We start from the raw sequence: 25,371 nt of genomic DNA, 5'->3' as shown, positions 1-25,371 counted from the left end.
GGCAACCATGAGCTAAAAGGAGGTTCCGAAACATCTACAAGATCTTACTTCTGAAATGTACAGGTCATGGGGAGGATATAGCATAATTTCCAAAGTACCATATATAACATTTTGAAAAACATAATTAAGAAGTAGTGAAACATGCATGGCACTATTATAAAGGTTAGTACAATTGGACACTACCTACATATTAGAAGAATTGTGTATATTCTCCGCAAGTATGAGGTACTTTATGGATTAGCGTAGCAGGATGGAAGCCATTTCTCACAAAAATGAACACCCAAGCCTTTATCAGGAAACATGTTTTATGGTCTAATGACCACACAACAAAAGATATATTTGGTGCATTTTGGTAGCAGCATTTAGGCTCCACCAGTAGTAGTATGCTACTTTTCAGATGGAATTAAGACTCTGGTCAAAATACATGGGGAAATAAATAGCTCTAAATATTAAACAGAATGTAAAGGATAATATGACTTTTCAGAAAAAATAATAAAAAGTAAACCTATACCAACTCAACCAAAAAGACTAGTATAAAACAAGAAGATCATTGTTCTGAAATGCCTCTGTCTGAGTATGAACCTCTAGCCTAAAAAATCTGTGGACTCACTAAAACAGGATTGAGCTGAAGATTTTCACTTGCAATTTGACTGAGAGAACTGGTTAGCAAAGAAGATTTTTAAAATCCTCTTGTGCTACATTCATAACAAAGATGAAAACAGACTTAACAGATGTAATCAAAGCAAAAGTTACTTACATGGAGTTTTAAGTTAAAAGTGTACATTCTCCTGCAACCGAGGCATATAGGGTTTTTTTTTCCTAAAAATAACCTAAACCTATGATGTATATACAGTTATATAGTTAATTTACATTAAAACAACCCTTTTTATTTACACAGTTTTTCCATAGTAATTACTTTTAAATATTTATTAGATTAATAGATTTTGAAACAAAAACAAAGTTTTGACCACTGTAAAGCAACACGCCAGTCTGAACAAACTGTTATGTCCACTTAGCAGCAACTGTATCTATCCATCCATCTTAATTTGTTCTTTTTTATACAAAAATTAAAGATGTTTTCGGTATTCGTGTTAATCGTTTATATTTAATCATATTTTCTAATATGGTGTAATAACACGTCATTTCTGTATTTTCTTCATGAGGTCCTCCTGTGACCATAACGTATACACGATGGATCGGTTAATTTACAATGATAATGGGGAAAACAAAAGTTTTACAAGGATAATATTTTTTTCTCGTTTCCTGATTAATTTTAATATATGTCAATCCAGGTTTGTGAGACGGATTCAATAACATGACACCAGACAGGACCCAACGAGGAAGTGAGACTAGTTTGAAAGTATATAGCTCGGTATTATATTCAGAAATATATTTTTTAGTGTCAGACTATGCAAGTACTACAGCTTCTGATTTTTAAAAGCTTTGTTTGATTGCAAAACTAACTGACATGTTAAACGGATGTCTCAGTTAGCACTTATGCGAAATTATGCATGTGAATCACGCGACTATGACAAAAAAGAGAACGCTTTGCTGTTTAAACTTGTCTATGGTTAACCGCACGATAAGTTCTAGAGGAACATTCCTGGACGATCACATGACATATTAAAAAAACTGCAAGATAGCAAAGAATATTGGGAAACAGTTTTTTTTTAATGACTGACCCAAATATTAAAAAACATGCAAATGCCATTTAAAACTTCATTTCCTAAGAGCAACTAAAGAAGGCGCCTGCTTTGTAGATTGACATTTCAAAAATACATACATTAGTGATTATTTGTTAAACAGTATCCATCCACGAAAGGCAGAAATTTAGAACTTGTGCATTTATAGCATCCTAAATTGATAAAAAAAAAAGAAAAAACATATCTTATGCAGAGGCAACGATCAAATAATAAGCTAATATTACGTGACGTTTTGTCAAAAGCATTAATTAAAACAGACAACTCACCCTACAACTGCGAATTAACAACACTTAAAGAATGACAATTAGCATTTATTATTGGTGCCTGTTTAAATCAATTATTGCTGTTGAGTGAATTTCAATTTCTCAATTTCAAATCATAAAGTCACCCCGCCGATATTTGTCACCTATTTATAAGAAACCGGGTACTAATTCGCAGCAATAATAAGATGCACATTCCTGGAACCGGCTCTTGTTGTACTAATACTTACTTGGCGGATAAGGTGTTGATTGAACCGGTGATAAGCATCATTCCTGCCAAAAGAAGCTGGTATTTCGTCCATGCCATTATTAATAGTGTCGTAGATTGGAAGAGCTGAGAGAAAATTCGTTCTTAATGTAATTTCTGCAACACACGTTCTGTTCTCTGAATACAATTTCATTCTTCCTTAAAATCACATGACTTGCAACCCCGTTGTCAGCTGAGTGGCTCGATGAACTTGAACTGCCGGGGTGTTGTCATTCAGCATAACGTCACGATAGAAAGATAAGTTGTAAAATATTTTACTGTTGTAAGCGGTTTAGTACGTATGGTGATTACTTCTGTTAACTAACTTTCTGAGCTTTTTCGAATCGCTGGAAACAATTATGGCGATGTGTTTTTATTCCATGCTATCGAGTAAAGTGTAGACTCTTATTCTATGACGTTGGAAACGTCAAGAAAAGTGGATTTTAGCAGAGTGTTTGTATTGGGATTTTTTTTCCGGAAGCTGTCATTTTTAAACAAGTTGCAACGTATTTTTTAACAACTGCAGTGTTTTTTTTTGTTGTTTTTTTCTCATCTCCATGTCCACATCTAACGATAACTGACGTAGAAACGGGGAATTTTGCAATCTGCTCGGTTTAGGTTTTTTACACGAGTAATTGAGATAATTCATAATTTCTTTAAATATACACGTTCGCATACAAGCACTCACACCCTCAAAATAAATTTACAAATGAAGATAACTGACAGCTTGTTTGCCGTGCCAGAGCACAAGCTGAACGATAAAGAGAAAGTAAACATAGACAGTAGGCCTATATGAGAAAGTTCGACGTGCACAGAGGCATTAAGCCACCACTGTACCAATCTGCCCAAAATGTGCAGCATGTTTACTTAATTTGACTCCATGAGTGTTGTTAAAAATTAAACATTATTTAAGCTGTTCCCGTCATTCAAATTCCAGTTTTATACTCCACATTTAATGTACTTCATTGTAGATTACATTAGTTAATGTACTTGATTGTATGCTATTGCACAGTACAACTGATTGCATGAAATTGTAAAATCTTCCGTTACAGTATTTCATGTGGTATCACTAAATTGAAATCCACATGTTCTAAACCAATTTGCTTTTGGTTAGTTGTGTCCTTGTAGACTGAGGTGCTAAGTTTTCTTTACATATTTTATATTATAAAGGCTATTTTAGTTATTTTGAAATCTGTTTTTGATTTTTTGCTATTTCCACCTGTTGTTTCTTTTTCAGTGTAGTGATCTGAAGCTTCTTTGACCGCTATATGAAAGCACTTTAAAAATGTTTTTGGGTTCTTTTTCTTTAATTGTTAATGTTAAGAGCAAAAGTGCTGTTTCATCAGCTATGCACTTGCTGATGCTACTGACTGGCTCACAGTCAAGGTACTCATTGACAGAACCTTCCCATTTATGACCAATTCTGTATGGTGTGTTACTGTTTAAAAAACATGTTCTGTGTAAGCACCTGACCTTTGCCATTGTCATTAGATTACACAGCTATATATTTTAGTGTGTAGCATTTTAGTGAAAAAGGGCAATCAAGATCCTCATGAAGGGCTTTCAGTTCTTTTACCGTATGAACAGTAAGTAATATTATGTGATATATTGCCGCCCTAGTATTAGTTCATGCCAGTAGATGGTGCTGTTTGTTTCCTGTATAATTCCAATAGGGCTTTTTTTTTCTTTTGATTTATGTTCTTGTTGATTATTGTACGTTTGGCGCAAATTATAATATATAGACTTCAGAAAATAAACGGAATATTTTCCAGGATATTTATCTGGGTGGAAACTCACTTCAGTACATAATAGTGGCGACGAGGAGGGGATCTCAGTGAGTAATCCGGCGTGCTACTACAAAAGAATCGTAACTTAAATTATACAATATAAATTTATTATATACACGGAATGACATTATTAGGTCACGTTGAGTAGTTTGACATTTCAAATCTGGCCTCCTGGAATTCGTATGCAGAGAGACTGAACTTTTTTCTAGAAGCTAACAAAGTAACAGACGCTGACCAGAAACATACAGTGCTGCTGAGTGTGATTGGAAGTAAAACGTTTGAAATCGTTAGGTCGCTCATCTCCCCTGCTGACAGGTCTCATCAGGAAATTGTAACATTGTTAAAAAATCATTTTGCACCCATCCCCACAGGAGGAACCAAAAACTAGATGAAAGTATTGCAGCTTACATTGCAGAACTTCGAAGGCTATCTGAAAATTGCAATTTTGGTAACAGTTTGGATTCCTTGCCGAGAGACAGACTTGTGTGCGGGGTCAGAGATGAGGCGGCTCTTAGCAAAATTAAATTTAACCTTTGCCTTAGATCAGGAAGAAGCACTTGCATATGAGGCTGCATCAGTACACTCAAAAGAAATGCAGGAATCATCTATTAAATTGTGCACATCACACACCCATCCTCTGCAAAATTAAAAACCCAAAAGCAAAATCTTATTTCCTACACCCAGACACTTTGGACCCCACTCAAGGAAATTGCAATAGTTGTGTGGGGAAATCACAGACATGACGTTTGTAGTTTCAGAGAATCCGTGCGTCATAAATGTAAGTGCCATGGGTATCTACAGAGAGTGTGTCGACAGGGGGCTTATCAAGTGAAAGGCAAGCCAGCAAGTGCATCTCACAAAGTAGAACAAAAAGGCAGTGCAGCTGCAGAGAGTTTTGAAGATGGACCTGATACAAGTGTCTATTCTGCAGAAATTATGAACAGTGTGGAAGCTTGTACAACCAGACACAAGACATTTATTCTTGTCACATTACAAGGAGTTCCATGCAGGATGGAAGTAGACTCAGGATGTGAGTATTCCTTAATCTCAGAGAAGACCTACTACGCATTATGGCCAGTGAATGCTCCTCCTCTTGTACCCTGTGAGAAAACATACACATGCCACACATAGACTTCCGGATACAATTGAGTCTGATAATGGTGCACAGTTTACTTTAAAGGAGTTCCAGGCATTCTTGGGGAATAATCTCAGAAATCATATCAAGGCAGCTCCATTTCACCCATCGTCAAATGGCCAAGCTGAATGCATGATGCAAACTACTAAAGTTGCACTTAAAAGAATTTTGGTGGGAAACTGGCATCTTAGACTGTCAAAGTTCCTGCTGCAACAACATGTATCTCCTTGTTCCAGTACGGGATATAGTTCAGCAGAACTATTGACGAACAGGAAACTTAAAACATGTTTAGATCGTCTCCTCCTGGATCTAGCGTCAGATTTACAAAAAAAGAAGGAGTCGCAGTTTTGTAAAGTAACACACAGTCCAACAAGGCAGTTTAAAGCAGAGGATACTGTGTATGTAAGAAATTATGCAACAGGGCCTTGGTGGATGTCAGCAATGGTAGTGAGAGCTATGGAGTCGGTATCTTACGAGGTTAAAACAGCTTACAGGGCAAGTAACTAACTCAATGCCCCAGGAGGCTGTGAGCAACCTGGAAAATCATGAGGAGCGCAGTAACACACAACCAGCCACACTCCAACAATCAGCTGACGATAATCCCATGACACCTGATAAGAATCAGGAGGAGCCCACTGAAGTTACCCCAATCGAGGGCATGTCAGATGTTGAAATGGAGCATCCTAAAATATAACTTGCCAGCCAGCCTATCTAAAGGATTATGTTATCTAGGACGGAGGAATGTGATATATTGCCTAGTATTAGTTCATTCCAGTAGACGGTGCTATTTGATTCATGTATAATTCCAATAGGGCTTCTTATTGTACGTTTGGCGCAAATTGTAATGTACAGAGTTCAGAAAATTAACAGAGCATTTTCCAGAATATTTATCTGGGTGGAAACTCACTTCAATACATAATCTATTAATCTGTATTACAGAACACAATTGAAAATTTTAATAACATGGCATGTTTATTTAAACTAGTCGGGCACAAACGATTCTTTCATCTAGCTGAGTAGATGTAGTGTATGTAGACCAAAAGTGTTAGGAAAATGCAGAGAAAATAATCTTTTTTTTAAAAGAATATTACATTCAACGTGATGTCTAAAAATTATTTAAACTTGATTAAAATTTCTATCAATGACAAATCTGGATATATCAGAGTTAAAGAGCTGATTCAGATTATGAATTTGTGAAAATAACTACCAGCCAGAAATATATTTCATTTTTTTAAATTAGTAATATTTTACAACCCTCCATTCATTCATTCATTCATTCATTCATTCATTATCAAATCCTCCTAATCCATGAGCCTAATATGATCTTGAGGTGCAATGCACAAATCAAAACTAGATGCAAAGTTAGTTCTCAAGAAGATTAAACTAAAACAAAAAACTGCTTCATCGCCACCTAAAAACAAGCAAAAAAAAGCTTATGATGGAGAGCATGGATAATATAATGTTGAAGATTACTGTAAATGGAATCTAATGGGAAGTCTCCATGGTAATGTTTGACTTGATATTCATATCATAATCCCGAGTCCCTAGTTCATGTTATTTAATAAACTTTGCAGACTAGTATACACTCACTGAGCAAATTATTAGAACACTGTACTAATTCTGGGTAGGGCATCATTTAGCTATAAAAACAGCCTCAGTTCCTTGTAACATGGATTCCACAAGATGCTGGAAACAATTCTGGTCCATATTGACTATCACTGTGCTGTTCGTTAAACCAGTTTGACTTTTACTTTGTGACATAGTGCATTATCATGCTGGAAGTAGCCATTTAGATGATGGGTAAATTGTGTCCATGATGGGATGTGTATGGTCAGCAATAATACTCGCATAGGCCGAGGCATTCAAGCAGTGATTGATTGATATTAATGGGCATAAAGTATGCCAAGAAAAGATTTCCCCCACCATTACACCACCAACCTGGACTGTTAACACAGGGAGGACTGGGTGCATGGATTAATGCTGTTGGTGCCAAATTCTGACCTTATCATCTGTGTACACCTAAAAATGCGATTAATCTGACCAAGCTACATTTTTCTAGTCTTCTACTGTTCACTTTTTGGTGAATTTAAAAGAAAAGAATTTAGGTGAACACATCTATTTCACAAGGCAAGGTGAACTGTTTGATAATTGTGTGTGGTTTCTTATTTGGCAATTTAATATGCAATGAGATGATGACCCCAATGCCTGCTGGCTTGTTGTACAAACAAATTAGAATGTGTTTTAGAAGACTCAAGATTTTTTTTTTTTTTTTAATTAAAAATACTTGAATGATTTACTTTTGTAAAAATCATGCTTTGGTTACAAATGTCTTTGTAGTTGAAAACTTTATGCTTTAATTTGATAGTACCACACCCTGTGTGACATGCTTCACGGTAAAAGTAAAGATGTACCTCAAAAAATCTGGCTTGAAAGTTCTTTTAACATTTACCTTTGGTTAAGGTCTTTGGATTAATCTTTTGAGGTTGACACAGAATTGGAAGAGTTCGGAATAGGTGATGCTTTGAGGCATTTGGGGAACATGTCCATGTTCGTTGGCTCCCTTAATAAAGCATGTGGTGTATAAGAGGATGTCATCTGCTCGTAACTGGACTTATATCAGTCATTTCAATTCCTTTGTACGCAGGAGCAACATATTCCTTTGTCTGGGTGCAGAACTGAAATTTGCAATCAGTAGCCACCTAAAACATTACAGTGATAATAATTTTTTTTTTTTTTTTTAGCTTAAGTTGAACACCCACTGAGGGTGTCCAGTGAACAACAGGGTAAAAAACACTAATATATATCACAAACGTATGAAAGAAAGACACTGTCTTACTATGGATAAAAGTGTTAGCTTGTTGACTATGATGTCTATTATTGCGTTCAGATGCAAAGTAAAAAATGGGCAAACAACTATGGGTGATTTGACATCAAAGGTCAATTTAAGGTGGTAGAAGTTTATATGTTTACTAAACTTCACAGAGAAGGATATTTATTACACATAAAAATGAACTGTTATTGCTTTCTAATGAACACAGGTAGTTGACTGCTGAGCAGTAGAAATTTAATACGGTCAGATGAGTGACTTCTTATTTTTAGCTGGCATATAAGTATGTGTATGTACTGTAAAAATTAAGTCTGCAAGTCCAAATGCCTATTCTCCCATTGAATGGTTCTTGTTGATCTCTGGTGGAGTTTAATGCATTTACTTAAAATGGTTTGTTTTGCTGATGCTATTAAAAGGTACTTTCATTCCTTGACAAAGTATTTCTACCCAATTGTAGTGACTCTTCCAAGACAATGATGCATCCCCATTCTACAGGGTGGTCAATGAGTGGTTTGAAGAATATGGCAGTGATGTACAGTAAGCCATAGTAAGCCCAGTTAGCAAATCTAAATCCAGCTGAGCATTTAATGGAGATTCTGGGTTTACCATTGAGATGGCATTTTCCACTGACATGTTCTTAACAAATTAAGGAAAAGATCAATTGTTTTTCATTCTTGCACTGCAGTTCTAGACACTTATTAAGTCTGCTTGGTCATTTCTTCATTAAAACAATTAACATAATTGTTTTCTTTTTTTGTCAGTTAGCTGTATATACAGTATCATAATGGTGTATCAATGTTTTGAAGGGAAGGCAATGGCAAGAACACTGCCAACAAAACAGAAGATAGACTGACCTACAACAGACTTCTGAGAGAGAAAACCACATTGACAGAGGGAAGCAACTAAGCACATTACACTGGGGAGATTCCCACAGGATAGTATAGAGTAAGGGACAGAATCCTTAAATCGGGCTGCATTACTCATTTAATAGTAAGGCCTTTAGAGAATGGCAGGAGGTCAGTATTGTGCTGTTAATTTTATACAGTATAACACATCATTCCTGATTTAGAAGAGCTGGATTATGTATTCATTTTAATTGAATGGAGCCGTGCCATGAAAACCATGCCCTTTCATGTCTACTGAAGACAGAGGGCTACAGGAACATTGGGGAGCACACAGATGTATTATTGCCCGATGTACCTGAAGCCAAAATAAAAGTTGATGTGGGCTAGAAGAATAGTTTGGTGAAGCATTTTTTTTGGCATACTGAGCAGTAGATAGAGATTCCAGTGTCAGAAGAGTGAGACAGAAGTTGATGAATGACAGAGATCTTAGTGTCTGATGATGGTCCTTGGAGATAGCTGATCTCTATGATTTTCAAGAAAAGTGCTAAAATTCAAAAGGTTATGGTATAGTGACTAGTATATATTGAGTGTAACACTGTTCAGATTTACTGTTTTGTGTTTTTCCAAGTCCAAGATGTTATAAGATTACATTATTAAGGTTGTCATTTTTTTACATCACACTGAAGGTAAAAAGTAAAATGTTAATTTTTTTTTCCTCCAACATTTCATGTTTTATTCTGACTATGCTATATTTGCTGTCAGTGTGTAGCATGCTGGTTTGTAAGTGGAAGGAAGCTTTATAAGAATAAATTGTATTAATTTGAACTTTAGATTTGCCAATAATCGTTTCAAGGTTAAGTAATATAAGACAGTACTGAGAAATGTATACTTTTGAAAGCATAATTCTTAGATATGTAGTCAGATTACCTTGGAAATATGCAGAATGTTTGTCATAAATCTAATTTAGTCATTCCCTAATAGTTAAAGGCAAATATTTGCAAGATGACTAAGGAAACTGCAGTCATATAACACATGTTTCAAATTATACTTCCTAGTTTCTGTTTTTTTAATGTGTAAGCTTGTATTCAAGTTGCAAAATTTGTGTGCTTCAGCAAAGTTATGATGATGTAATTTGTATCATTAGATCATTCCGAGTAATTACACACAAAACAAGTTCCTTAGATACCTTGTGACTCTGAGGTCTGGTAATATGCTTTTAAACTTTTTAAGAAAACAGTGGAAATGTTAGTCTAAATTTTTAGTTCATTATGAAAGTCAATTATAATGGCATAACTGTTTCTCAGAGTGCTTAATGGAAGAATGCCTTTTGTTATTTTGATTTGTACGTTTTATTTATTTATTTTTTTTTAGGTTCTTCTTCTTGGCCTGGCACCTATGTAGGGTTGGACCCCAGTCTGTGCCCAAAGCTGCCAGCACAGACAATGGTTGATGGTAACCTTCACCTGAGGTTAGAACAGGTTAGATAATGAATTATTTAAATTATTTTCAGCACAAATCAAATTTTCAAATTATAGCCTGCATGTTATCCATCTCACAGTAGTTTGGCCTTTATTTAATTCTTGCCTGGAACATTTTATATGTAGATTTGTAGATCTTCTTTCCACTTCTGGGCAAGTTGCTTATGGGATTCTGGTTTTCTCCCCCAGACTTGCAGCCAAGTTCATTTGGAGTTCCCAGATTGACTTTGTGTTTGTATATGCATCCAATGCCATGCCATCTATTTCAGGTAAATTTTGTGAATGATCCATATCTCTATATCCTGAATATGCCCTTTAGGCACAAAATGAATGAAACAATATTTTGTCAGATAGATGCAAACCAAAAGATGCTGGTTGCTTCTGTACTTCACAACATTTCAGTTCAGTATATGTGCAAATTAATCGGCCCATGATGGAAACCAAGAGAACCAAAAAAATGAAATATCAGAGCTGTTTCATACTGTATATTTCTCTAAAAATGAGAACTTGTCAAATGCAAGGTTGAACGTGGTGGTTTATAACAATGTCACAGGTTCTGTCAACAACATGGTGGCTTTCATTAAAAAATTTGCAATCTAAAATGACAATAATTCAGCAGATTAAGTAGACCAAATCAGGCCACTTCAAACTGGATGATAACTATTAAACCTAAAAATAAATGCAGTGACATTATACACAAAAAAAAACCAGAATGCAGAAAACTAAGACCTGTGCTAACAGAATTCTAAGAAATGCAATGCAGTCCTCTTCAATGTCCTGCATTTACACATTTTTTCTGTCAGTTCCTAGAAAAGCGCAGCATGTGTGTTCTGTATTTCAAACTCATTTGCCTCTCTGCTAAAGTCAGTAACTATTAAGACAAATGATAAGAGTCTAAATAAAACCCTTACTGTGAGTGGCCAATTTGTTGCAGCTTGGAGGAAAACTGCTGTGGCTTTAACATATAATGAAACATTCTGAGACCTCAATGCTATTATTTATTTTTATTGAAATATTGTATATCAGGCTTATTCCAATAGCAGCCCAGAAGCAACCTGCGAGTAGCCCAGCCCGTGGTCCTGCCACGGCTCCAGACAGCAAATAAAATGGACTCAAATGCAACCAAAAATAGGCTTTGGCAATCATTATTTCTTCTTAGTTACACAGTGGCGAATGAAATTGTTGAAACTTTAAACTAATTATATTGTAACAGATGCAAAAGGCCATTTTTTTTATTTTTAAGTGGATGTGATGTTAACACATGTCGGTACAGGCTCCCCCTTGCATATACTTGAGTAGTGATGGGCCGCTCGATACTGAGGTTTCGACAGTGTCGAGCTTTCGAAGCACTGGTGCTTCAAGGCTTTTTTCAAATGCGGCCAGCATGTGATTTTGAGGCATACTAGCGTAATAACGTCATTGATATCTGCGCAGTCAGCAGCCGATTTGCTCAGTCACTCGTCTGCTGAACTTCTTTGGCTCAAAGCATAAAAGCAGTTGTCCCTGCTGCATCGGTAAGGTGTGCTGACGCGAGTTCAAATCCTAACTGGGGCTCACGTGTGGTCCTTTCCTAAAGTTAAAATAAGGACTTTGTAAAAAATAGATTTGTAGTACTTGTTTGTAAATTAACAAATATATTTTATAGGGATATTATGAACGATTTACATGGGGCACCTCTTTCCTTGGTGTGGAATCGCATCCACCTAGAATCTGTAACAAATTGATGATCATATTTTGTGTAAGGCAGCACGTATTATAACAATCCAGAATCTATTCTACCCAATGTCGATCATATCAGAGAGGCTAAGAAACGCTTCCCTAAAGCCGACGTGGTCATCACAACAGAATATGCGCAAGACACTCCTCATTAAATGTTTTTACTATTCAGTGATTCCCAGATCTGTAGCTGATTTATATTATTGATTTCCAAAAGGCAATGTGAGTAAAAGCATATGATGCATAACTAATCACAACTGTCTTTAAAACAGAATCGGCACCATCAACAGCGTCTTCTGCAATTTAGGGAAAGCCTCGGGATTTCTGCGTTAATGAGACAAAAATGTTGAAAGTATCTTTGTGAATTCATCCAGAGGTGGACATAAGATCACTCAAGTACTGACAAGATCGAACAGCTGGATAAACACATCTGGAGCCAAACTTTCAAAAAAGCACCTGACTTTGTCAGCAACATCCTTATGAATGCATCTGGCAGCGGTAGGGAATAAATAGGTAGTCTTCCGAACTGCAGCACAACAGAGTAAATCATTGATGCAAATAGAATTATTGAAAGACTAAGGTTTTATCGTTTTTGTATTCTTAAACCATCTTCCAGTTGCACAATCCCCCGCAGTCACTGTCACATTTAACACTCCGTGCTCCTTACCCGTCTTGTTACCCAAAGCATCAACACTGAGTTTCATTCAAGGCTTTACCATCCTTCCTTTCATACACATAAAATAAGACACACATTTCCTCTACATACGTGTCCAATAATAATAGTAAACTGGCAGGAATGAGAAAAACCATAAGGTGGGAATATTCATGAGAAGAGCCTGGGTATCAGGGTGAGGAGGTGCCTTGTCTCCCATTACGTGAGCTCGTCTGCCGCCCCTCAGTTACACTGGCACGTGTTACACTGGGGGCAAATGCAATGGAGAATACCGACAATGTACACCTTCAGAAGTGGAATAAATCGACTGTATAAGTAGAACATTTCAGATAAACGATGAGTTTTGTTAATCATAAACAATGCAACCTAACTATTATGTGTTACTTTTTTATTTATTCTCACCAAACGTTACATATCTACATGGGAAATGAACAACGGTAATATGTTAATAATAATTCTCATTAAAATACACTGTCAAAATATATTAATGAGCAAATTGAGACACATTGGCCTTTAGGAAATATAAAACTTATGTGTGCTATCATTTAGGACGTCACATACTCTCTAATGATACAATGTCATGAAAAAAAAAAGAAACTGCACAGTCCATGCAAACTCATATCCTCCTTAATTTTTGACCTTATGATTAATTGTCAATTTCAAATAAATGAAGTCATTTTAAGAAGATGACAAGTCTGCTATAGTCAGTTCAATTAACGCTCCCTTTAAAAAGATGGCATATACAGAATATAAAGAATCTCAATAATGCGGGACTCGCGAGTAGTAACAAATAATATGTGACACTGAGAAATTATAATTCATAATAATGGGAACAAATAAAAACTAACTAAAAATTTAGGAGGCTTGTGTGTGCATTTCAACATCAATTTAAGAACTAAGTGGGCCACCTGTTGTAATAAACGGTAGCTCAAGCAGCACTTAACAGTAAATAGTCTAACAACTAAATATAAGTGAATTAAACGAAGATGCTGCGTCGCTACAATAAAGGTCCACACTGTCATTCTGCATGTTTAGAAGGCACTGATTGGCTGAAACTGTTGTGGACGTTAGGGGTCGCTTTTGCCCAGTGAAACCCACCAGACAGACGTCCAGGACACACTTGTAAAAGCACCAAGAAGAATTCTTTAATATTTTCTTAAAATATAGTGCACAAAGCACTGCACACTCCACAATTCTCCAATACTCAATAATTAATAACAATAATCAATAACAATAACACAATCCTCCACTCCCAGCAGCTCCTTTACACGCCCTCCCAACTCCGGCTTTCCTTGCTGGGTCTCGCATTGTCCTTTATATAGTCCTTGACCCGGAAGTGCTCCTTCTGTTTTTCCCAGGTCAAATGCCACATCCTCAGTCCTCAAGTAGCCCGGAAGTACTGCAGGCTTCCGTCCTCGTCACTCCGAAGTACTTCTGGGTTGTAGTAACAGTAGGAGTCCCCAGGTTCTTTGTGAGCTCCCCCTGGCGGCACCCACGGCACCCAGCAGAGCTGAGGAAACAGACTCCATGTCCCAGGATGCCCTGAGGGAATCCGGGGAACCGTTGCCATCCAGGGGAGCTGCCACCTAGTGTCCCGGGGGAGGCAGTGCCCTGAAAAGGCGAGAAGAGTCCGGCTGCAGGTCGCAGACTTGGCCTTCCACGCCCCCGGCTTTCCATGCCTCCGGCCTTCCACAACACACCCCCAATATTTAGCATCTGTCCTCTGACACATTGATTTACTTGCAAGAAAGTAACGTTGATTAACCCTGTAACCCTAAAAGATGATAGTTTCTGTTCATATTATTATTGTTGTACTTCATTTTAGATTGAAAAAAATCAATTTCATAACACGATTCGGGGTTCGATAGTTAAAGAAAGAGGACATATTTTTTTAGATTAAGGAAACACCATACTAAATATGCATGTGGTTGTTCTAACTTTTGTTATAGTGAATTCTATCATTTAAAATACTTGAAATTATTGTTACATTATTTCTGGAACCTCCTTCAATAAAAGGGAAAGTTCCGTTAATGACATTAATTTATTATGTTGCAAAATGAGTGATGATCAAAGCCATGTAAAAGAAAAGAAAAACAAAAACGCTTTTAAAATTGTTTGTATTGTACAATGTTTAAAATAATACAGCATATGTGGGGACCTTCATCCTCCATTGTCTGTCTTGAAATGTGTTTTCTTAATTTTATTCTACACTGCAGTTACAATACTGATACATTTCAAGTGGTGTTGTTAAACTTTCAGACGTTTTCCTGGTTTTTAACTTTAATGCATAATTGTTTTCCCTGTGAATATTAAAGGAGCGTCAGACACATACTGCATAAAAATAAATGCATGTTTTGGTAAATAGTTTTAAAATTATATCACATGAGTGAGTAAGGTGTTTAATACTTGAAGTACCAACATTTATTAAATGATTCTGTATTTTGAAAACCGTTGGTGGCATCACTGCTGGCCCGCAGAAAGGAGACCAGGTTTACGTCTCTGGTTCTCCCTGAGTGGAGTCAGCATGTTCTCCTCGTGTCTGCATGGTTTCCTCCTGGTGCTCTGGTTTTCTTCCTCAGACATAAAGGTTAGGTGTATTGGTGTTGCTAAAAATTGGCACTAGTGTGTGTTTGGTGTGTGTATGTCCGCCCTGCAATGCAAGGGCTCCCTGACGAGGGTTTGTTCCTGCCTTGCTCCCTATGCTGGCTTAGATAGGCTTCAGCACCCTACCCGGTGACCCTGTTCAGGACTGAGTGGTTTAAACAATGAATGAATGAATTAAATCTTGGTTACCCTTAAACAATTTATTATGGTTATATATGAGTTTTTACAGAGTGTAAACATATGTTTTAAACTTTTGATTAAGATGCCTCCATTCAGATACAAGAAATATCCTTTTCTCTGGAATGGCTTGCCTTATTATGTTAGATCTACTCCAATACTGACCATTTTAAGTCAAAACAAAACAGTATTAGTTTAGGTTGCAACACACACTTACACTCACAAATTTGTCATTTTCACCATTAAATGCGACTGCAGTGGCTGGACAGGCTGCTTGAAATGTTCCTGGGTGACTTATTGAATGCACTGGGGATGTGATTGCTTGATGAACAGCTGATGGAGATGGAGGAGAAGGAGCTAAAGAAGCTGCTTGCAGAGCTGCAAAACAGTTTTTTCAAGTAAAAGAGGAGACATTTCAATACAATATTTTTGAACATGACATAATAATAGATAGATAGATACCTAGAACTGCCTTTCCAGTAGAATCGGAGGCAATTTGACTCCCTGGACAAATCTTTCTCAGCTCAGCCAGTGCCTTCTGATTGACACTCTGATTGTGTTGATGTATAATGGATCTCATCAGGAACACATGAGCAGACGGAGAGACCATATTCAGAAAATAATTGTTTTTCTGCATCTCTGCATAAAGCTGCTCTACCCTCTGAAAATTTATCCACCCTTGCAATTCTGGAACCAATGAAATTCTTCTCAGCACATCCTTCTCATCCTTTGTGTTGTATTGTATTTGTGTTGTGTTGGTGGAATGTATCATACAGAGCATAGTGCTCAGCAGATCCTGTGACAGGATGACCATTTGAATCAGGTGTGACTTTTTTAGCATTGAGCCAAGGCAAATTTATTTTTAAGTTTTCTTTAACTGCCATTTCAATGTTGTCACAGGTTGCCTCTGCTAGTCGTCCTTCATTTGGATTAAATAAAGGTCTCTCTGGCTCCCGCAACTTGCAGTGGTTTACCAAGCCCCTGGCAAAGTCATAAACAACCACATTTGGAATATGCATCCAGGACAGCAACATATCAGCATAGTCTCTTGGACTTTCTGCCCTGATGTTGAATTTAACAGAGTAGACTACTCCACATGGACACATGATCACTGCCCAGCCACCTTTTCAAACATAAAACAGAATCAACATAAGTATTGCTGTATATAAAATCATCAGATATAAATAGCTTTTAACACCAAAAACAAGACATATTAACAAACCTCCACTCACCTGACGCACCCCAAACCTTCTGAAACACCTTGTCATATGTGCTTCGAGTTTGCATTTTTGCCCTTAAGTGCATGACAAGATCCATTTTTAAGCCCTTAGAATCAAGCTTGCATTGTTTACAAAGTTTTCTGATGGTGTTAACCTTTAGAAATGACAATAATGAGAAAGTAGCACCTTCTAATAACAAACTCCTCATACTGTTGTGTATAGTAATTTACCTTTAAATTCATGACTTCATTTGTGAGACGCTCCTCTGTAATATCATTGTCACCTTCATCTTGGGACTTATTTGACACATGTACTTTAGCATACTCTGTGTTAGCAACAATGTGACTTGCTCTGGTTTGGGGTTCTATCCAGGGTGCCCACTGATGGTAACTTGGCAAAATGACAAAAGGACTATCACGGTTGCCTGGAAAAAGGGAAAAGACTGCAAAATCGACCCTTTCAAATTACATTCAGGCAGCTGTTAACAAGTAAAAATGTCATGAGCTTACATTTCACAAAGCCTCTACCAAGAATTTCTTTTTCCACTGACTTCCAATAGTCTTCCATAAAATCTGGTGGGGGTTCTTTCATGACACTTGCTGAAAAAAAAAAAAGATTTTTATTATAATGGCTCATTGTTGTTTATTGCCACACTATCCCTCGAGCACAGAAACTCTGGGACTGAAGTCCTGCTGTCCTCTGCAAAGAAAGGCTCAACCAGGCATGCATGTACTCAGGAAGTCCTTACCAGCGATTTTAAAGACACCCTTTTTGTGTAAGTCCATGATAACAATAGGAGGATGATGCCCACAGTGCCCACAAGAGAAATTATAATCATGGGACATCAGTGCCTCAAAATGTAGGTATGCATGCAATATGGCATTATGACTTGGGTAGGGCACGTCATTAGTTTTTTCAAGGCTGCTTATGACCCTTTCAACAGCTGTGTAACTCTAAATGTGGAGAAAAAAAAAAACATGTTCAGGCACTAAGACAAGAATATATATATATATATATATATATATATATATATAATATATATAATATTTCAGAAACTTTTCTAAAATTCAGCAGTCAAAATGTACATACAGACAGCATTCCCAGTATGAAATACAGTAATGCTAAAATGTAATGGTAAATTACATATATCTTTATTACATTGCTATGAGAAAAATAATAAAAATAAAACAATTTTGTACTCATAAAATCATCCAAGGTTGATATTAAATTGGACACTCCCTCTATGTGAATAAAAAAGTACATGGGCCCCATTGATTTTGGCCCAGTGCATTTATGGGTCCAAGTGGAGTGCACTTGTAATAAACCATTCAAGTTACAATTATGGGTAAAGGTATAATTGCAAATAATTTGTCTTTGCTTCCATCCATAATTTATCTACTTCCTGTCTTATACTGATTAAGTACAATGTCTAGTATACATTGCCAGGTGGACAGCACAGGTGAGTGAGGGAGTAATCACAGTAAGTGATCAACACAGGAAAGTATTTCCATTACATCAAGAATGTAAAACTAAGCTATAGTGTGTTTCGACTATATGGTTTTGGTTTTTATTATTTTTAAAATCTTCTGTGTACCTTAGTCTCGTCTGTTTATAGGAGATGGATGTCTGAAGCAGAGCTCCGCTAGCAGCGGCTTTATTTTCCCACGTATTTCATATTATTTAGAGGTATCCTGTATTTAACCCGACCAAGGAACTTCCACTACAATATACAAGCATGAGTAACAAGAAGAAAAGTCAGAAAGAACCGGAAAAGAAACTTAAAGCTGCATCATAGTCTGGACAGACTTCCGGCCTGAGTGCAAGTGCAAGATATGGCCTCACGGGGACTGACCTGGAACAGGCAGACGAATGCGCAGATTTCCTGGGACCCCGCTCCATTGTATCGTCTCTAGTCGAGAGTGAAAATGGGAGCGAAGGTGCAAGTGATACAGGTCGCAATGGATCGCCGATTTCTGAGGATCATTCGAGACTAGAAAAGGCCCTGCAGGATGTGCTCTCATCTACTCATCACGAGCCTGCAGCATCTGCTGTAACAGGAGCTGCATTTCCACTCGCGGAGCACGAAAGCCGAAGCGAACTGTCCGAACTGAAAGAGATGATCGCTACACTGGCCACTGCCATGGTTACGGCCATGAATGAGCTTAAGAAGGATAACAAGAATGAGCTTATGAAGTCTAACATTGAGCTTAAGAAGGATAACAAAGACCGGGAAACGCGTCTATTTAAACGTTTTGACGTGAACTTTAAAGGCATGTTGGAGAAATTAGTGGAACACATCGAAGAAACTAATTCCAAACTGAAAATGCTTGCTGACCAGATTAATGACATTTCAGGTCAGCTGGAAGACGTTAAGCAGGGACTCACGGCTCGAGTTGAAATAGCGGAACAACTGGCGTCTAACGCCGATGAAAAAGCCACAGCTGCGAATTCCGAATGCAAAAAACTTGGAGACAGACTTGCAGCCCTGGAGGATGGGTGCAGAAGAATTTATATAAGAATTGAGGGTATACCTGAGAAACGAGAAAGCTCAAGCCCAGTGAAATTTGCAGTAGAATTACTGTCTAAAATAATTGGAGACGACTTTAAACTCGACATTGAGATAGCCACGGCTTATCGCACAAACAGACCAAGCACCTTTAAACCTAGGTCTTTTATTGTCCGCTTCGAGCGACTACGATGTAAGCTTGATGTGATGGCACTTCTCAGACACAAGCAGGAGATTATATTCGAAAATAATCTTACTCGGATTTTCCCCGACTTCTCACCATCAACAGCCGCAAAACACAGATCCTACATTGACATTAAAAAGTTGCTACGGAAAGCCGATATCAAATACAGCCTCTTGTATCCCGCCAAACTGAAAGTGGGAGTTCAAGATCAATATTATATTTTCCTAAGCAAAGAAGAAGCTGAAAAGGAACTAAAGAAGCTGTTTCCGACACTTTTTTGAAAGTTAATAAGGAGCCGTATTCTATCAAGGCACGGGAAGGACCTATGATCTGCTCTCTGGATCCATGTTTAAAGAGACTGGTATTTTAATTATACATCCTTTTCTTTATCTGGACTTTATATGTTTATGTTTTAATCAGAGTTATAGACGTGAGTGTGAAAATGTGGAAGTAATTAAAGTAGGATTTTTTTTTTTTTTTTTTTTTTGTTTTTTTTTTTTATTCTACTATACCTTAAAGTAGACTGTTTAACATCATACCCTTGGTTTATTGCTTTTTCTACTATTTATACTATTACCATTATACTATTACAGTAGGAATTACCAGGTTTATCCTAGACTAGTTTTTTAAAATCATTCCCAGGGTTGATTCTTCCTTTTTTTTTTTTTTTTTTATCTTAATATCTTAACTTAAAAGTGCTGAAGATTATTTCAAGCTGAAATACTGTTAATGATAATATTTTCGGCAGATAGTATTAAGAATTTAGCTGCAAAAGATATCTCTGTTTTAATTCTCTTAACACCGCTGTAGGGTGGGGTTTGTTTTGTTTTGGACGTGCTCTGTGTCTTCGTATGTCAGAGGACTGGGACATCACGAAGTGGGATCTAGCCTCATGTGGGGAGGCAAAATGGGGGGGTGGGGGGATAAAGAGGGGAGAGAAGGAGAGCAGGTTATATCTAATCTATTCTTGTAATCCTTATAATTATAAATATCAATGCAACAATAGGCTAAAATGCAATAGCTCATGGGGAATCTTGAAACTAAGATTAAAACTGCCATATTACCAATTAAAACTATAAAATGACATTAAAAACTCAGAATCAATGTCTCCATGATGGGACAGTTAACTTTGTGAGCTGGAATGATAAAGGCCTGAATCACGAATTAAAGAGAAAGAAAGTATGCTCTCACCTAACAGGCTTAAACGCTAAAGTAGTATTTTTACAGGAGACCCACTTACTAACCAAGGATCAGTTCAGACTACAAAAAGACTGGACTGGCCAAATGTTCCATTCTAGCTTTATAAAGAAAACTAGAGGGGTGGGAATTCTCATACATAGAGCAGTTCCATTTGTAGCATCAGATGTAGTGTCGGACTCTGAAGGGAGATATGTGATGGTCATGGGCAACTTTTATAACAGTAAAATGATTTTGATAAATGTTTATGCACCCAATGTTGATGATAAGGAATTCATGCAAAATCTATTTGCATCCATTCCCAATGTGAACACTCATAAAATTATAATGGCTGGGGACTTTAATTGTGTTTTAAATCCACTCTTAGATAGGACTTCTGTGACAGGGGGGACGACATCTAATACTGCAAAGATAATTACACAGTTTTTAAATGATCACAACTTATCAGACCCCTGGAGGTTTCTTAAAATCTTCTGTGTACTTGACCCCACCTGGTAAAATCTACTGAGCTGAATGCCTTTATTTAGATTGGTAAAGTACCTGAATTGAATTACGCAACAAAAGACACAGATGGATGCTCATAATGATATGGCCATCAAAATTATGTAAGCCATCTTTCCATTCTTGAATAACGGAAGAAACTGTCACAAAGTCCACATCGTCTGTAATATGTGGAAACATCTAAAAAAAAAAAAAAAAAAAAAAAAGAAAGAAAAGCAGGCAGAAATAATTCAACATAATAATAATAATAATAATGATAATAATTCATTACATTTATATAGCACTTTTCTCAATACTCAAAGTCACTGTAAAACTACAATATGAATAAGCTTGATAGGTAGCTGTACACATGGAGGTGCTGTAGTTTTGCACATCACATCAAATAAATAAATCTTATTTTAAGAGATCAAAGACAACAACAGAATACAAATAATACTTAAAAAATACATATTTGACAAAAAACTGTTTACAACATAATATGACAAAACTGTAACAATACCAGAGAACATGATGACCTTTCCTTTATGGGTAATAGGAATTGCATCAGACATAGGAACCTTCCCAGGGCACTGGGCACAAAATGTCTCGTATGGAATCAAGTGCATTGGGAAGTCACCCATTTTTGGTGTGGCACAAACTTCACAAGGCAAAACATCTGGGATTGTTTTATTCCTCTGAATGTACTGCACAAGTCTCACAAGTAAATGGCCTCTAGGAGGATAGCAAACATCACATGACTGTTGTTCAGAATCATAGGAGCCACTGTAAATGGTGACAGAGTCAAAAACATCATTTCCTGTTGTCTTAACTTTTTTAAAGTGTTCAGGGCGTGTTTGAAATAAATGCCATATAGATATAGCCTTGTGTATACATGAAGATACAGGCTTGCAAGAGGCACAGTGCCAGGTATTCAATTTCTTGTTATAATGGACCATCACCCTCCCCAAACAAGACCTGAATGATATACGTGGTTCAAACACTGATAGATATATTTGTGATTTTTCTTCTCCAAGAGAAATCTCTTTACTTAATGGCGTCTGCTGTGTTTCTGCCATCTGTTTACGATGTAAACATGTTTTCATTGTCTCTTTACCAAACCATTTTGCTTGTATCATTCTAGTTAATACTTCTTCCTGAAGTGTAATGTCTGGCATAGCAGTAACTGGAGAGAAGGCCAAAGACCTCAGATGGAAGCATTCAAATCCCATGAATCCACTCCTTTGAGAAAATTCTGATGGTCGTTTGCATTTCTCTGACTCGTAGATCACAACATGTTTAGCTCCCCATGTGCACTTTTGAACATGAATGGGGTATCTAGGTCCAGTGGAAGTTTTTGCCACTGCAAAAATGCCCCTTCTAGAATCAATACAAACCGAATGAAGCCTGTTATATTCATTTATTTCAATTTTTGTTGAGGAATGTTGTCTTTTTATATGTAACTTGAGATAACAAAATATCTTCTCTTTTGCATGTTGTAGAATTTGTGATCCTCTAAAACTAGTGACAGGCGCTGCTGAACTGACATTGATTGTAGCAATGGAGGACACAGTCTCTTTGGGAGAAGTACTGGGGATAGTCTCTCTGGTGGGCGCAGCTGGGATAGTCTCTCTGGTGGGCGCAGCTGGGATAGTCTCTCTGGCGGGCACAGCGGGGGCAGTCTCTCTGGCGGGCACAGTGGGGGTAGTCTTTCTAGTGGGCATGGGTGTGACCAATTTTTGACATTTTTGTGAGTTAAAAACCTTCGTCTTTTGACAATGACTTTTAAACACAAACAACAATGGAAATGGCCACTTGTGACACACCCTGTGTTGCATCTGTAGATAGTAAAACCTGTCAAACAATGGAAATGCAGGATTAGTTCAGCTCTTGAAACTTTATTTGAAAAGCTCTAATTCAAACATTTAACAATCAATATTGCTTGCAAGTAAAGTAGCCTATCGCCGTTTTTTAAATTAAACACACTTGCATACACAACTGACATAATTACCTGCATAATTTACAACATGGTCTTCATGGCTCTGAAGGTGAGACTGCATGATGCTATAGTCTCCTTTCTTTTTGCAAAGTGGGCACTTGTACATATTGTGATATTTAATCAGTGTTGGTTTTATATTCTCTCCGTAAATTGAGAAATGTGGCTGTGGAAATCAAGACAATAATAATACGTAATTCTAATTTGGCAGAAAGCGCTATCGTTCTTTTATAAATATATAGCTAACTTAACACTTCAACTACAGAAAAATCAAGTTAAATATCTAACAAACGTTAATGAAGACGATACACATATACCTCTCATTATTGTACACTAACACTACACATACACTACATAACATCACATAAATAAGTTAAAACGTTAATACTGCTGAAATAGTAAGACATGACTCTTTAAAACAAATAATACATGAAAGGAAAAGAATTAATTAAAACGATATGTTTTAAAATAGGACATCTAGCCAATGTTATAATGACAATAAACACAAAACACTTGGATTCGTAGCGTACGCTATTTATAATTGTACATTAGTTTTGTTTAATAGCTCTGAAGTTTCTATAAACATACCGAGCTTTTTATTCTGTGAGTCCATACCTGATTTTGTTGTGCCATTATTCCGTAAACGTTTTCAGCTCCTTTTCGAAAAACTGTACAACTGCTCTTCTCTTTCTATTTTTAATACCATGTGATGTCGTGAGCGTGCAGCTGTGGAAGCCTGGGGTGTGGAAGGCCGGGGGCATGGAAGGCCAAGTCTGCGACCTGCAGCCGGATACAATTGGAAAAGGCTGCCTTCCTCCATTCTTCTGTTTCAGGGACATCCCGGCTGGATTGAGCTGCCAGCCGTCTATCACACTCTTTATAGCGAATTGTCCCAAGTTGGAAGTGCCGTATAGTGACCAGAAACAAAAAGACACATTTAAGCATGCTGGACAGTAGTTTGTTTTTCTACAATACAAATTCAGTATGACACCAGGGTCTCCAAACACACAAATATGAAGCTTATTACACTTTACAGTGAAACTATTTACATACACAATATAATTAGGGACATGTACCCCTTGGCCGACTACGGCGGCCCAAATCTTCCCTTGATAGCTCGATTTGCTCGCTATCCGTCCAAGTTGGAATTTTTTGTTAAATGGAGGAATTGAAGAAAAAACTTTTCACAAGAGGAGGATCAACGACGCGAACCTCTGGTGTTTTTACTGAGAGACAGTAGCAATACCATTGAGCCACCTAATCGGTATAATTAATGAGCTCCGCACAACTGAACTACTACTACTACTGTTCTTACCACAGAGGATGTAGGCAATATATATTGCTTGACATATGCATGTTAAATTGGTTCAATTGACATGAGAGTATCATTGTTGTATTCTCCTAATGAAGGCGAAAAAATTATATTTAGGGTTGTATGACGTACAGTTTTCAAGAAAATTAAGTGTTGCATAAAAAGGTTGCACGATTTACCTAATCTCTTTATATACAGTACTGTGCAAAAGTTTTAGGCAGGTGTGAAAAAATTCTGTAAACAAAGAATGCTTTCAGAAATATAAATAATGATTGTTTATTGTTATCAATTTACAAAATGCAAAGTGAGCGAACAAAAGAAAAATCTAAATCAAATCAATATTTGGTGTTGCTACCTTTTGCCTTCAAACCAGCATCAATTCTTATAGGTACACATGCACAAAGTCAGGGATTTTGTAGGATTATAGTCAGGTGTATGATCAACCAATTATACCAAACAGGTGCTAATGATCATCAGTGTCACACGTAGGTTGAAACACAGTCATTAACTGAAACAGAAACAGCTGTGTAGGAGGCTTAAAATTGGGTGAGGAACAGCCAAACTCTGCTACCAAGGTGAGGTTGTGGAAGTTAGTTTCATGTCATGGCAAGATTGCGCACAGCAACAAGACACAAGGTAGTTATACTGCATCAGCATGGTCTCTCCCAGACAAAGATTTCAAAGCAGACTGGGGTTTCAAGATGTGCTGTTTAAGCTCTTTTGAAGAAGCACAAAGAAACGGGCAACGTTGAGGATCGTAGACACAGTGGTCGGCCAAGCAAACTTAGTGCAGCTTAGATGAAAGACACATCAAGCTTATTACCCTTCGAAATCGGAAGATGTCCAGCAGTGCCATCAGCTCAGAACTGGCAAAAACTAGTGGGACCCAGGTATACCCATCTACTGTCCATAGACGTCTGGCCAGAAGTGGTCTTCATGGAAGAGTTGCAGCCAAAAAGCCATACCTCCGACGTGGAAACAAGGCCAAGCGACTCAAGTATGCACGAAAACATAGGAACTGGGGTGC

At 37.2% G+C, this 25,371-nt stretch overlaps 2 protein-coding genes across 2 annotated transcripts in view; both read right to left on the bottom strand.

The window, feature by feature from the left end:
* The window catches only part of slc35f6 (solute carrier family 35 member F6), a 159,215-nt gene extending 156,800 nt beyond the window's left edge, over window positions 1-2,415 (bottom strand). The window contains exon 1 of the mRNA XM_028797343.2: window positions 2,194-2,415. Within this exon, the coding sequence (XP_028653176.1) occupies window positions 2,194-2,270 (77 nt within the window). The 5' untranslated portion in view covers window positions 2,271-2,415. The remainder of the gene's footprint in view (window positions 1-2,193) is intronic.
* A 6,033-nt stretch (window positions 2,416-8,448) lies between these two features.
* Window positions 8,449-23,742, bottom strand: LOC114649349 (uncharacterized). Its single transcript, XM_051924705.1, is given in 13 exon segments — window positions 8,449-8,595; window positions 15,670-15,830; window positions 15,915-16,203; window positions 16,205-16,578; window positions 16,685-16,826; window positions 16,903-17,096; window positions 17,182-17,271; window positions 17,421-17,625; window positions 21,100-21,240; window positions 21,576-22,749; window positions 22,800-22,890; window positions 23,048-23,198; window positions 23,648-23,742. Coding segments are annotated over 13 exon segments (3,177 nt in total). The 5' UTR covers window positions 23,666-23,742.
* Window positions 23,743-25,371: the final 1,629 nt, after the last annotated feature.

This window comes from Erpetoichthys calabaricus, chromosome 3 (assembly GCF_900747795.2).
Source record: "Erpetoichthys calabaricus chromosome 3, fErpCal1.3, whole genome shotgun sequence".
Taxonomy (NCBI): Eukaryota; Metazoa; Chordata; class Cladistia; order Polypteriformes; family Polypteridae; genus Erpetoichthys; species Erpetoichthys calabaricus.
This window is presented reverse-complemented; position numbering and strand designations above follow the sequence as displayed.